The sequence below is a fragment of the Pocillopora damicornis genome, chromosome 3 (assembly GCF_964200805.1).
Source record: "Pocillopora damicornis chromosome 3, jaPocDami1.2, whole genome shotgun sequence".
Classification (NCBI taxonomy): Eukaryota; Metazoa; Cnidaria; class Anthozoa; order Scleractinia; family Pocilloporidae; genus Pocillopora; species Pocillopora damicornis.
In genome coordinates this window covers 32,031,874-32,046,624 of record NC_142672.1, presented here as the reverse complement: position 1 = coordinate 32,046,624, position 14,751 = coordinate 32,031,874, and the positions used below count along the sequence as shown (strand labels likewise).

Here is a 14,751-nt window from a genome sequence, read left to right as displayed (position 1 = left end):
AAATGTGCAAATACGATAATTACAAGTCGTCAAAATGCACTTTGTCTTCATAAAAACGTTTGGGTCGCCGACTGGAAAATTCTTAAGTCGCTGTTCTTGTTTGCTTTTTATCACGGCCGCGCCAAACTGAGTAATTGATGTATGTAAAAAAAAAAAAAAAACCTTTACAAACCATCACCACAAAACCCATGCAAAACAGCTTGCCTGTTTAATTAAACATTTCGTACCAATAGCATATGGAATAACTCTCTCACGAAACAGGTTACGAACTACTACGCGGGGAGAATTATTGGAAAGTTAATAGAAAGTAATCGAGGATCAAGATAGATTGAAGAATTCCTAACAGACCAAAGGAATAGCGGCTGAAATGGACACTGTACAAATATTAGTGGGTGCCATATCAAACCGAAAATCTGTATAAGGAAAACAATACGTCTCAAGTCCAAAATTTTGATTATTGATTATCTAGCTATTGAAAAATGAACTTACACTGAAAGTGACCTTCCTGAACAGACTCAGACATCAGAATTAAGCACCTCATTTACATAAACCCTTTCTAAGCAAACAACTTGAAAAGAAATTTTCGCTTTATCTTTCTCCTATTGCAATTAAGATTACATTGTTGACTTTTTAAAATCTGTGTTCTATTGACTCAAAGGTTCAGTTTGAAATACCGCGGATGACTCACTCTTTTCTATTTAGTGTTTAAAAAAAACAGTGCTATGTAATTTACTGGACTTGTCTAGCTCTGATACAGGCGGGAATCCAGCGGGTGGTCGCCTAATTCACTTATACTTTGTGTCAAGAGCCCATCACTTTTGTGTATGTAGAGTAGTTGCAAAAGATGGGAAATTTGATCGGCTACAACACAAAATTATTTGTCTTTAAATAACAAAAAACATACAAAAACAAACACATTCTAGCACCTGGTAAACCTTTTCATCACTCTTATAATGATCCCTGCTCAAAGTCAGTACACAAAAAAAAGGACATAGAGTGCGCTTGTAAAGGTGGTGGCGAAGAATACAACTTTTTTGTATTCTATGGCACCATTGGTAGGTATTGGTGGGGTTCCTGTAGCAGTAGTTTTTACAGGAATAGTTTTTACAGGAACACTGTCTGCAAGCTCATTGCACCTGTCCTGTTCACAGCACGTGGCTTCGCATTTTTCATAGGTCATTCCAGGGCCCAGTTTCGAGGCATTGCATACCATTGCCTGGAGGTCTTGGCAAATTGACTGTGTAAAGATTGAAGTAAGAAAAAAGAAAATAAATGATAACAGCCGTCGAAAAGAATATTTTTTTTGAATATTTTTACGGAGTAAGCCGAGAAAGAGTAGGGGGGGGAAGAAATTGTCAAAGCTTTCGTGTCACTACCCATCCTTTCTGAAAAAGTGAAAATGTTTTATCATAAAACAAACTTTTTTTTCTGCAACTTGTGTGATTAAAATTATTGTTGTACTCCCCAACCCACCCCTTGCTTTTACATTGAAACACTTATCCACGCCTCTGAATTAGTTAATTGCAACAAGATTTGTGCGAGAACCTTGATTGTTTACAAGTGATTCATCTCTTTGCCGAGATTGATGCACAAGAAATTATTTTAGAACAGCTTCAAACTGTGTTGAAATTCTTAATTAAACTGGGACTGTTTTGAAATTGTTCCACACCATCACAGAGGCGTAGTTCCGCGCGTCTTACATGAAAGTGGCTGCTCTTTCATGTGCACCATGAAGCTCGTGGTGAGGAGGACAAGTAAATGGGATACCTAGAACCTTAGTCAATGCTAAAAGGTTGCACGGTTTCGCGAACCCAAATTACAGAAGATTTTTATGGAATAGACTGAAAGACAAACTTATCTAAAATAGACAAGGGTCACATAACACCCCCGGACCACACCATATCCAAGCCCCACTACAGGACCATCCCCTATTTATACCCAACCAGGACCACCCCCCTAACTATGCCCCCTGTACCTCCATACCATCCACTGAAACAGTCACTTCGCTTTTTCTTTCTTTTTTATCTACTCTCATAGGCGTCGTGATAACGCCGAAATGACGAGACGAGATCTTAGTTTTATGAGATTTTAAAAACTTTAACTTATATAGCGTTAGTTAACTTAATCAGTTTGGCGAAAAAAGTCAAATTCGCTACACAGCCAAACATATTCGAGGTCAGTTGTCCCATTTGTCCATATTTCACCACAGATAACAATTTGAAACATATGTAAGCCATGCCTGATTTAGCCCGATCCGCGTCACAATTGGTGACATTCAATTCACCCAGTGTTGTGCATGCCACTGTCGAGGGCCTTGATGCGCAAGTGTATCAGGTGATGGCCAGAACTACTGAAAAGAAGGGAAAAGAAGATTATTATGGAGTTATTTGACAAATTGATCCCCAAAATTTATCAATGATTATTTTATCATGACTTATCATTCAAGGATCCAGTACTACTTGAATTAAACATTATTCAACCTCGTTATCAATGGAGTAAAAGAGAGGATCCTGGAGACGAGGCTTTGTGAAACAGGTGGTAATGGGGTCTAATCAGAATTTTTTCTTTTCTCTCATATCATAATTCATTTTCGGCAAAATAAACCCACAAAGATGATGACATTTGACTTTGTCTAGTAATTAAATTCGTGAGTAAAACTAGTTTTCCATCTGTGAGAATTTCCGCTTTCGTCGTTGTTCAAATTATTATTTTGGATTGACCACAGTACAAACCATATTTTGGAAGCTATTTCTTACTTAAATTGGAATCAGTAACGACGTGAATCACATTATATGTTTTTGTAAATGACCCTCTTGCAGAAGATGTGAGCTTCGAACATTTTTATCTTTATTTTTATTTTTTCCAGTGATCATACTGTTAATATTTAAATTGTTAGCTTTCTCTATCTTATCAGACGATTCACTACTAGAAGCACTTTCTCCATCAACAATTGTCTAGGAAGATATGCTAAGACAAGCTACTTGTCAGCCAAACTTGGCATATTTGAAATCTGGAATCGGAATGATGCAGTTTGGTCCTTGTGCTTTGATAACATTTATGATGACCTTCATTTATACACAATAATATTTTACGCCACAAGCTTGTGGGGTCATGTGAAGAAAAAAGGAAAATCACACGTTGTGTGAATATAATTTGAATTTGAAAATAAAAAATGATATATGTTATGACTTCTAAGTAAAAAAACTGGTATGTATAAGGCGAGCAGGAGAAGCGGGAAGTATGTTAAATTTAAATTTCTTAAGTAGTCTCTGGTGAGCAGATGTTTTTTCACATTATTGAGACTCGAGCGTCCAACTTCTTGTTCATAGTCATATGTTATGACTTCTAAGTAAAAAAACTGGTATGTATAAGGCGAGCAGGAGAAGCGAGAAGTATGTTAAATTTAAATTTCTTAAGTAGTCTCTGGTGAGCAGGTGTTTTTTCAAATTACTGAGACTCGAGCGTCCAACTTCTTGTTCATAGTAGCAAACAGAATTCCATAACTTAGCACCGCGATATTTAAGCGAGTCTTTTATACATCTTGTTTGAAACCTGAATATTGTCAAAAGGTCGCGTTCCCTCAGAGAGTAACCATTTGAGCGACATTTAAGGATGTTTTCAGACAGTGAGTCGGGGAGAGTGGCACTATAGCCTTTGCAATACGCTTGAAGATGTCTAAGTTATAATTCAAAGAAAGTGTAGACCACTGGCTGTATCTAGGCACGTCGGACGATGTCATATGATTTATCTTTGGGTAAATTAAAAATAATTCTTGTTGCTCTGCAGTGTAATCTTTCTGTTGAACCGAATATATCAGAATTACTACAAGATCCTCACGGAACTAAACCATATTTTACAGAAGTCAAAATTACTTCAAGTAATTTTATGTCCGACCGTTTCCGGGACTTTTCTCTAGTTTTTTTTCCTTTAATTGAAAGTGAAATTTTGGAACAGGCGAATCGGCAAATAGCAACAGAAGAACCAAAAAAAGATTTGTAACATGCCAGGCGCCGTAATTGACATTATTATAACTTGAGCAGAGACGAAAATCCTCAAAAAGGAAACGATGTGGACAGTATACGAGTTTTGAAGGTTTTCAAACACAGTGAGATTGCAAGTTTAGGTATGGTAATAACAATCAAACACAGCTAACATCCGTGTAGTATATAAAGTTTCAAAAACAAAACAGAACAAAACAGGAATGATGAAAATTATCGCTGGACTGGCATAATTGCAGGGCCATAGCTAGCATGAGGCAAGACGAGGCAATTGCCCCGTCTTGATTTTGGCCCAAGGTTGACTTTTCTGAAGAAAAATGCCACGGAAAATGCTTAAAAGAGCATTTCGGAGCCTCTATATTTTAAATTTTTCTGGGCGGCATGCCCCCAGACCTTCCTAGCGGCTCGCGCCTCCGGCGCTCGAAACTTGCTTCGTCTTGTTCTGAAGTCTAACTACTGCCCTGAACTGTTAAAATTCGTTCTACGTCTTGTGTTTTTCCCTATATGTTACGCAGTTCGCAAAACCGCATAATATTAATAATAAACTTGAAATCGAAAACTCAACCTTCGCAACGATTCCAGTGATGTAAGATAGGTTTTCTACGAAAATAAATTATTCTTTAGCGGCGAAACTAAAATTAACATGAAATACAATAAAACTCACTGACTGTGTTGAGTCAGAGTGTTCAACTTAAATGACCACTTTAATCAATAAATATGTCCGCACAAAAAGCAACTAGCACAAGCACATGGTCGATTTCCCAGATTTTAACGTAATGTGGGCACGCAATGGGAGCTACACTACACTTCTTTCTTGCACCAGCTGCTTCCGCTTCAGCCCCTCTTTCGCCAAATATTTATCTTTAAACCGTAACATAACACACTTGCTGTTTTTTTTTTCCTGTCAACCCTATGCAGACGGCAGGAGCCTAGCAAGTCTGTGCGAAGTAAGCAGTGAAATAAGCATAATTGGGACAAAAACTGAAAAATTACAGCGTGAAACGCTATTGGAAACCTTGGATAGTTATGTGCAAAATAAATACCTTCAAAGGTCAGACAGAGCCCTTAAAAATGTGCGCTGTGTTTTCAACTTACATAATTAAGGCGCTGGCTGGTGTGAATTGAACCTACTGTTCGCACGAAATTCGCCTCTAATAAACAAAGAGTAAATATTACTACCTTTATTAGGTAGAGACGAACTACGACAATCAAATGCAATCTAACTTTTCAGTCTACAGACGTAAGCCGTTCATAAAAAATTACCTTCGTGTCAGTTTACACCCGTGAAGTCGGTGAGATTCAAAGTTCACACTCATCACTAAAAACATAACGCTGAACAGCACAACAGCGAAAATCGACTTTTGATTACTTTGTTTGTCTTTTTTGGGTCCCTTGCTATTCACTCCCAATCGTTTTGCAAACGCTTTCATACATTGTCATACTTAAAGCTTTACCAGAACTTGCCAAAATAAACTATCTATCACAAGAATGCGAATTCAAGCGACAATTCATTTACTGTTTGGAAAAGCGAACAATAGCAAAATGCACAGAAGATAGCCGTTCATCTTGGAGAGCGTCAAGTGAAAGCACCGCCGTCGGGAATTGAACTTCGACAACACGGCTAATGTAAACTGATGATGTTGACCCGAAAGGCCGGGGTGTTACTCAGAAATTTTTCTATATTGGCCGAACTGGCGAAAAGCCTCCACAACATGATCAAACACTGATCCACAGAGACTTTGGATTGTACAAATTTCGGAGCCTTAAACCTAGAAAATATTTCCCATTTCCTTTTCAATAATTTAGTTACACATAAACACGTAATAGATAGCGATATGAACCGACGTTTCGGAGTCTTTATGACGCCAAAGGCCAAATTCACCATGGAGTTAGAAAGGAACAGCATGCTTCCTTTCCTTAGCGCTCAACTACTTAACTGTGCGCTCCGAGTGAAAACCAAGGTTTATGTGAAAACCAACTAACACAGGTCTACTATTAGACAATCAAAGCCACGTAGACAATCGTTATAAACGGAGCTTACTGAAAACCATGCTCGATTGCGCACACCGATCATATTCCTCTTAGACGCATTTCTCTGACGAGAGTGATCGCCTAAATATAGATTTCTTAAAACAAGTAGAAGAGAAAAAGCCACAGATTATAAAACAATGCGATGTTACTTTTTATTTTACAGACGCGAGCCGTTTGTAAATACATTTCAGTAGATTAGATTCACACTCAATAATTATTAAACAAAACGGCGACAATTAACCTTTGATTAGTTTGTGTGGAAACGCTTTTTAGGACATTTTTCTTTCAAGTATAGATAACCAGTTTTGGCTCAATTGCTATTGCGAGTCTTAAAAACACTCAGAAATGTCCAAGCAAATTCCTTCATAGATTAATTGCCATAATTGGGTCATAATTTAAGTATTACCATAACTTGCTAGACCAACTAGTTATCGCAAGAATTCAATGCAAATTCAAACGACAATTCACTTACCGTTAGGTAAAGCGAACAATGGCAAAATGTAAATGGAAGATAGCCGTTCATCTTGAAGAGCGTCAAGTGAAAGCACCTCCGTCAGGATTGAAGTCTCAAACTACGTTCGAAGACAGCCTCTAATGCAAGCTAACCTTGAAGACTCGACAGGCGGAAGTGTTAATCGGAAATTGTCCAATTCTGGGGGGAGGGGGGGTGTTGGTGGTAGTCGTTGTTTGGCGGGCCGACCTTTACCAAAAAGAAACTTTAAAACTACTTTCTAACTCCTGTTTTCATGGAAAAGTTGACAAAGATCTCATTGCCTTGTTACAAATATACTCTCCCACCGATGCAGCTCCACAGTTTCTTTAGGAACTTACCCCTTTTATTTATCCAGTAACATAATGTTTCGTTCAATGATCTGACCTGATTTCGAAATCACGCTCATCGTAAAGCCACCGCGTTCCGTTCATTGCGTTTTCACTTAATTACCACAATCGTCCTAAAAGACGTTTTTTGAACGCCTGAAACGACCCAGAATATCATATGGAAACCAGCCGGTAACAGTCTAACTTTTATGAGAAAAAAACATCATGAAGATCGAAATCGTTAAATTTATTTCTAAATTTGTCTCTGACTAATAGGAGACAAAGTCGTTGATTAGTCCTTATCTCAAGGATATGAAGGATTTAAATAAAGGTCTTATGACAAACATACATGAATTTGTTGGTCGGCTTTTGGTGAGAAGTCAAAGCTTTAACAAGACAGTGCAAAGAGAAGATTGTACATTATATATATGTATAATAATCATACGGTGATCGCGTAACGTAACAAGATTAATATGAAACCAATAAGCGAAAACTTCCAACCACAATTGTACATTAGAAATGTGCAAATACGACAATTACAAGTTGTCAAAATGCACTTTGTTTCAATAAAAACGTTTGAGTCGCCGACTGGAAAATTCTTGAGTCGCTGTTCATGTTTGCTTTTTCTCATGGCCGCGCCAAACCGAGTAATTGATGTAAACTAATTCTCAAAAACCTTTGCAAACCATAACCATAAAACCCGTGCAAAACAGCTTGCCTGTTTAATTAAACATTTCATATCAATAGTAGATGGAATGACTCTCTCACGAGACAGATTACGAACTACCACGCCGGGAGAATTACTGGAAAGTTAATAGAAAATAATCTGAGGATCAAGATGGATTGAAGAATTCCTAATAGGCCAAAGAATAGCAGCTAAAATGAACACTGTATAAGTATTAGTGGGTGCCATATCAACCGAAAATCTGTATAAGGAAAACAGTGCGTCTCAAGTCCAACATTTTTATTAACTTGATTATCTATCTATTGAAAAATGAAACTACACTGAAATTAATCTTCCTGAACAGACGTAGACACCAAAATTAAGCGCCTGAGTTACATAAACCCTTTCTATGCAAACAACTTGATAAGAAATTTTCGTTTTCTCTTCGTCCTATTGCAGTTTAGATTTCATCATTTGTTGACTATTAGAAATCTGTGACTCAAAGGTCCCGTTTAAAAGGCTACGGATCACTTACTCTATTCTATTTAGTGTTCAACAATAAAAACAGTTCTATCCTATTTAATGGACTTGTCTAACTCTGATACAAGCGGGAATACAGCGGGTGGCCTCTTAATTCACTTATACTGTATGTAAAGTAATTGCATAAGATGAGAAATTTGATCGGCTACCCGAAACTAAATTATTCGTCTTTAAATAGTAAGACACAAACAAAAACAAACAGATTCTAGCACCTGGTAAACGTTGTTTTCAGCACTCTTACAATGATTACTGCTCAAAGTCAGTAAACAAAAAAAAGCACAAAGAGTGCGCTTGTAAAGATGGTAGCGAATGATACAACTTTGTTGTATGCTGTGGCACCGCTGACAGGTTCTTGTGAGGCTTCTGTGGCAGTAGGTTTTACAAGAACACTGGTTGCTGAGCCACTTGGTGAGGCGTTTACACTTGGCGAGGCGTTTACACTTGGTGAGGCGTTTACACTTGGCGAGGCGTTTACACTTGGCGAGGCGTTTACACTTGGCGAGGTGTTGTTTACAAGCCCATTGCACATGTTCTGTTCACAGCACGTAGCTTCGCATTTTTCAAAGGTCTCTTCAGGTTGCAGATACGAGGCATTGCAAGACTTTGCCTGGAGGTCTTGGCACTCTGCCTGTATAAAGATTGAAATAAGGAAAAAGAAAATAAATTATAGCAATGGTCGAAAAGAGTTATTTCTTCAACATTTTTAAGGAGTAAGCTGGGGGAGGGGGGGGAAGAAATTGTTAAAGCTTTCGTGTCACTACCCATCCTTTCTGGAAAAGTGAAAATGTTTTATCATAAAACAAACTTGTTTGTTTTGCAACCTGTTAGATTAAAATTATTATTGTACTCCCCATCCCACCCTAGCTTCTTATATCGAAACACTTATCCACACCTCTGAATTAGTTAATTGCAATGAGATTTTGTGCGAGAACCTTGATTGTTTACAAGTGATTCATCTCTTTGCCGAGATTGATGCACAAGAAATTATTTTAGAACAGTTTTAAACTGTGTCGAAATTCTAAACTAAACTTAGACTGTTTTGAAAATGTTCCACTCCACCACTCGGAGTAGTTTCGCGCGTCTTACATGGAAGTAGCTTGCACCTCTTCTCTTTCATGTGTATCACTGAGCTCGAGTTCATCTGAGATCACGCGGTGAGAAGGACAGGTAAATGGGGTATCTAGAACCCTGTAAGGTCTAAGCCATGAAGATTCTTCGGATTAGTACGTTTTCGCGAACCTGAATTACAGAAGGCTTTTATGGAATAGACTGAGAGCCAAACTTATCTAAACTAGAGAAGGGTCACATGACACCCCCGAACCACACCATATCCATGCCCCACCACAGGACTACCCCCTATTTATACCCAATCTTAGGACTACTCCCCCCCTCCCCCCCAGCTATGCCCCCTGTACCTCCACACCATCTACTGAGAAGTTCGCTTCGCTTTTTCTTCCTTTTTCATCTATTCTTAAAGGCGTCCTGATAACGCCGAAATGACGAAATGAAATTTGACTTGAATAATGTTAGTTAACTTCACCAGTTTAGCAGAAAAAGCCAAATTTTAATCGCACAGGATCAAAGCTTACCTTCATTCCACAGCGAAACATACTCCTAGTCTGTTTCATTTGTCCCCTTTTGGCTACAGCTAATTTTTTGATACACACGTCATAATCCGCGTCACAATCGGTGACATTCAAATCACCCGGCTTTGTGCATAACACTGTAGGTGGGTTTGGTGTGCAAGTGTTGCAGGTGATGGCCAGAACTACTGAAATTATAGAGTTAGTTCACAAATTGATACCCACATTTATCTAATTATTTTATCGTGAATTATCATTCAGGGATCCAGTATGATTTAAATTAGACATTATTTAACCTCGTTATCGAGGGAGGAAAAGAGAGGACTCTGGAAACGAAGCTTTGTGGCACAGTTGGTAATGGCGTCCAATCAGAATCTTTTTCCTCTTCTATTATAATTCATTTTCGGCAAAGTAAACTCACAAAGGTGATGACAATGGACTTTGTTAATTAAATTCGTGAGTGAGAATGCTCCATCAGTGAGAATTTCACTATTTCACCGAAAATGAATCCTTCTTTCCCAGACAACAGTACAATTCTAAATTCTAGCCTTAACAACATTCCCAATCGTTAAGCCAACCCTTTCATACATTGTCATATTTTAACCTTTACCATAATTTGTCAGAATAAAATATCTATCGTAAGAATTCAAAGCGAATTCAAGCGACAATTCACTTACCGTTTGGTAAAGCGAACAATGGCAAAATGCTCATCATGCTGTTCATCGTGGGGAGCGTCAAGTGAAAGCAGAGATCAGCAGTGCGCAAACTCAAGTATCCGAATGTAAACAGATGGTGTTGACCCGATAGGCCGAAGTGTTACTCGGAAATTTTCCGATATTGGCCGAATGGACGAAAGGCCTCCACAACATGACCAAACATCCACAGAGACTTTGGATTGGACAGATTTCGGAGCCTTTAACGTAGAAAATATTTCTCATTTCCTTTTCAATAAAGATTTAGTTAAATATAAACACGTAAAAAATAGTGATATGGACCGAAGTTTCGGAGTCTTCATGACGCCAAAGGCCAAATGCCAAATTCACCAAGGAGCCTAGAAAAAAACGGCATGCTTCCTTTCCTTGGCACTCAACTACTTAACTGTGCGCCCCGAGTGGAAACCAAAGTTTAAGTAAAACCAACTAACGCAGGTCTACTATTACACTATCAAAACCACGTAGACAGTCGTTATAAATGGAGCTTGCTTGATCGCGCACACCGATTATCTTCCTCTTGGACATATTTTTCTGACAAGTGTGATCGCCAAGACTTTAATACCTACAACGTCTGATTAATTCCACCTTAAACAATTTCGTTCATTTAAGAGTAGCTTGCCAAAACCCCTCACAGGCGCCAAAAGAAACAAGGGCCATTGTTCGAGTGTTCGTACCACTAAAGGACCAAGAGTCAGCAAATTATGTCAAGAAACAACTCAAGGACCTCAGCCTACAAGGACAGACAACTTTCCAACCCGTGTTCTTCAGCCGTAAAATCAACCAAGACCTAAAAGTAAAAGAGAAAAAGCCACAGGTCGTAAAACAACAATGCGTTGTTTATCGTTTTCAATGGAACCTGTACGATGCAGGTTATGTGGGCTGTACGCGCGAACACTTACACGTACGTGTGGACGGACATAAACAACGGTCATCTTCTATGTCTAAACACTACCTAGACAAACTGGATATGAGGCGCTTCGATATTCCAAAGAAATTCAAAAATAAATTTGATTGCTTAGTGCACGAGATCTTATTCATCAGAGAACTAAAAACTAACTCTCAACGCGCAATCCGACTCTATCCGTGTTTTAACACTTTAAAAAGTATTTCTGTAACTTAATCTCGCTTGAACAGAATACCATGAAGATTCTTCGGATTAGTGCGTTTTCCCGAACCTGAATTACAGAAGGCTTTTATGGAATAGACTGAGAGCCAAACTTATCTGAACTAGAGAAGGGTCACATGACACCCCCGGACCACACCATATCCATGCCCCACCACAGGACCACCCCCTATATATACCCAACCCTAGGACTACCCCCCCCCCAGCTATGCCCCTGTACCTCCACAGCATCCACTGAAAAGTTCGCTTTTTCTTCCTTTTTTATGTACTCTTAAAGGCGTTCTGACAACGTCGAAATGACGAGACGAGATCTTAGTTTTATGAAATTTGACTTAATTAATGTTAATTAACTTCACCAGTTTAGCAAAAAAAGCCAAATTTTACTTGCGCAAGATTAAGGCTTACCTTCATTCCACAGCCAAACATATTCCTAGTCTGTTTTATTTGTCCCCTTTTGGCTACAGCTAATTTTTTGACACACACGTCAGCCATGCCTGATGGATCCGCGTCACAATCGGTGACATTCAAATCACCCGGCTTTGTGCATGACACTTTCGGTGGGTTTGGTGTGCAAGTGTTGCAGCTGATGGCCAGAACTACTGAAATTATAGGGTTAGTTCACAAATTGATTCCCAAAATTTATCTGGTTATTTTATCGTGAATTATCATTCAAGGATCGAAGACATTATTCAACCTCGTTATCGAGGGTGGAAAAGAGAGGACCCTGGAAACGAGGCTTGGTATGTTTTTGTAAAGACCTTCCCGCGAAAGATGGCGGAGAGCGTAGGGATTGAGATTCACACATTTTCATCTTTATTTCGATACTACGTTTTTTTCCAGTGATCATACTATTAATACTTAGATTGTTAGCTCTCTCTAGCTTATTAGACGATTCGCTGCTAGAAGCACTTTCTCTATCAACAATTGTTTGGAAACACCAGCTAAGAAAAGCTACTTGTCAGCCAAACATGACATATTTGAATTTTAAAGGTTTATATTGACATGGAATATCAATGTTTTTACGGAAAAGCCTTCGATAATAACCAACAACAACGATACCACTATAACGTAATTACCTTTTTTGTCGATTTTCTGCAGAAAGTGGAATCGAAATGATGCAGTTTGAACCTTGCGCTCGATGTAGAAAAGGATACTCCGCCCGAAATAAAAACAATATTTCTCACGGGACTGAGGTCGTTAATATTTTTTAATTATTTAAAAAAAAAATTCATCTATTTTAGCGTCTAGAGAGTGGTATGTTGCTTGCACCAATCAGATCTTTTAGGGTATGTATCTCGCACAAATCAGAGCGTAGTGTATAATCTTTGGTTTGAGAGGTGTTCAAATTTCAACGAAGTAATGAGGGATTTGGAGAGAGCGGTTCGTAAAATGGAATCATCTTTCAGAATGAGAAATGATGGCTTTTCTGTGTTTTTAACGTATATTTTACCGCGCTTTATGAGAAATGAGATGCTACTGAACGGATGAAAGATATCAGATCACCTATAGTAAACGTGTTACTCTTGCTGCTAAAATGGTGGATAGTTGTTCGAGAGAAAATGGAGTCCTGTACACTGTAGCACAATCATGGTTGTTGTTCCTTCACGACGAGAGTGAGTAGACAAATTTTGAATCAAATATTGCTTGAGGTGTTGATGAATTGCACCAAACATTTTTATTTGAGCAGTTCTTTAACGGCAAGCTGCGTTGCAAGATTCATGATTTGTTGAGTGTGCCGATTATATTTTGATTGGTTTGCTCGGTGCTACCTGTAGATGAATGTCTGATTAAAATTAACTTTGGACGATTTTTTGTGGCTCCTAGGAAACTTTGTCGCCTCGTGTGACATCGTTTTTGATTGATGTGCAATGTTAAGAGGTGTTTTCATTGAACAACGATTTTTCTACGAAAGATGGTTGGTGGTTTGGTTGCAGTCAAATTCATGGTAAACATCGTTTTTTTTGTAATTTCTTTATTTTTTTGGCATTTTACAAAACATTACTCTACTTAAAATACACCACAAGACTCAGCTACGATACGTCACTTACAATAATTTACTGAGAACACACTACTAACAAAGTATAGTTTACAATGAACTTGATTATGGTAGATGACTTACTTTCGATTACTTACACTACGTACACAATACTCGACATTTACATTATTTTACGACATATTACACTACTTTCAATACGTTACGGTAAATTACTTATAGTATCATACTAATAGTATATAGCGAAATCGTATGCTTTACAATAAAATTTGATTTCTTATGCTACTCTGCATTGTTTGAACGACACCCATCCCACAAACCGATATGTGGCAAAAGCTTATCCCATTTCTGAAAATGTTTAGCTAATTTATTCCGCTTTGCTGCTATCTTCTTTTCTACCTGGTATATCTCCCCGATCTTGGCCTTATAAACTCGTATGGAGGGATTCTTAGAATTCAATTTACACTTGTATATATAAAATTTAGCTATCAGTATTAGATGATTTAGAATAATAAAGTACTCTTCCGCATTGAAAACTCCAAAAACTATATCCATTATTGTAAATGTTTGAAAGTTAACTTGACATTCACCAAGCCAAGAACAGAAAGCTTCCCAGAAAGCCTTTGTAGCATTGCAATAGAAAATATATGTTCGAAGGATTCAACTTCTTGACTACAAAAAGTACATAAAGGCGAATCCGACACTCCCCACTTAAACAATCTTTCGTTTGTAGATACTATATTATTTAATACTTTATACTGGAATTCTCTAATTTTAGTTTCAATTGTGACGGTGAAAGGCAAGGAGTATATTTAACTTCCAGTCAAACAGAAACTGTGGAAATTTTTCCTTGAATTTTTTTTTTTTGCGCAGTTGGAGGGGTTTGCTTTTTTGCTTTTAAACGCGTTATAAAGCGATTTGGACGTGACTTTTGCTAACATTACCTCAGAACTTTCCAACTTCAAATAAATTATGTCATCTGTATGAGAAGGGAGATGTTGAACGCTTTGTCTAATAATACGCCTCCAGTCACGAGGAATGGCGTCCACGACGCTCATTAACTTAAAATGTTGTATCGGAGATAAATTAGCATGTAACACCTTAACACCCTTTAAGAAGATTCCAGTGTCAGAAATGTGATCACCGATCGTAACAATTCCTTTAGAAAGCAAGTGTTTTTCGAAAAGTGAGATCTTTTGGACAGTAATATTTTTATTGTTCCATATAACCTGGTGAACTACATCTTCATACGAAAGTATCAAAGGTTGCCTTAACATGGACTAAGAG

At 38.0% G+C, this 14,751-nt stretch overlaps 2 protein-coding genes, 1 long non-coding RNA gene and 1 pseudogene across 7 annotated transcripts in view; 1 reads left to right on the top strand and 3 right to left on the bottom strand.

The window, feature by feature from the left end:
• The window catches only part of LOC113666003 (uncharacterized), a 30,109-nt gene that overhangs the window by 7,109 nt on the left and 8,249 nt on the right, over window positions 1–14,751 (bottom strand). The window lies entirely within an intron of this gene.
• Window positions 186–6,653, bottom strand: LOC149049400 (uncharacterized). 2 transcript variants are annotated; one of them, XR_016184858.1, is made up of 3 exons: window positions 6,502–6,653; window positions 2,240–2,350; window positions 186–1,237 (listed from the first exon to the last, which is right to left on the bottom strand). It is a non-coding gene; the product is annotated as an uncharacterized LOC149049400 (long non-coding RNA). The 2 variants fall into 2 exon arrangements; XR_016184859.1 differs by having other exon boundaries at window positions 2,240–2,347.
• LOC113666004 (uncharacterized) lies at window positions 7,798–10,422 on the bottom strand. 2 transcript variants are annotated; one of them, XM_089199894.1, is made up of 3 exons: window positions 10,313–10,422; window positions 9,642–9,820; window positions 7,798–8,680 (listed from the first exon to the last, which is right to left on the bottom strand). In XM_089199894.1, the coding sequence occupies exons 1-3, from the start codon at window positions 10,356–10,358 to the stop codon at window positions 8,312–8,314; spliced, it is 594 nt and encodes a 197-aa protein (XP_089056020.1). In that variant the 5' UTR covers window positions 10,359–10,422; the 3' UTR covers window positions 7,798–8,311. The 2 variants fall into 2 exon arrangements, with proteins under 2 accessions (XP_089056020.1, XP_089056019.1); XM_089199893.1 differs by having other exon boundaries at window positions 9,642–9,823; window positions 10,313–10,420.
• LOC149049399 (uncharacterized) lies at window positions 10,666–11,448 on the top strand (annotated as a pseudogene).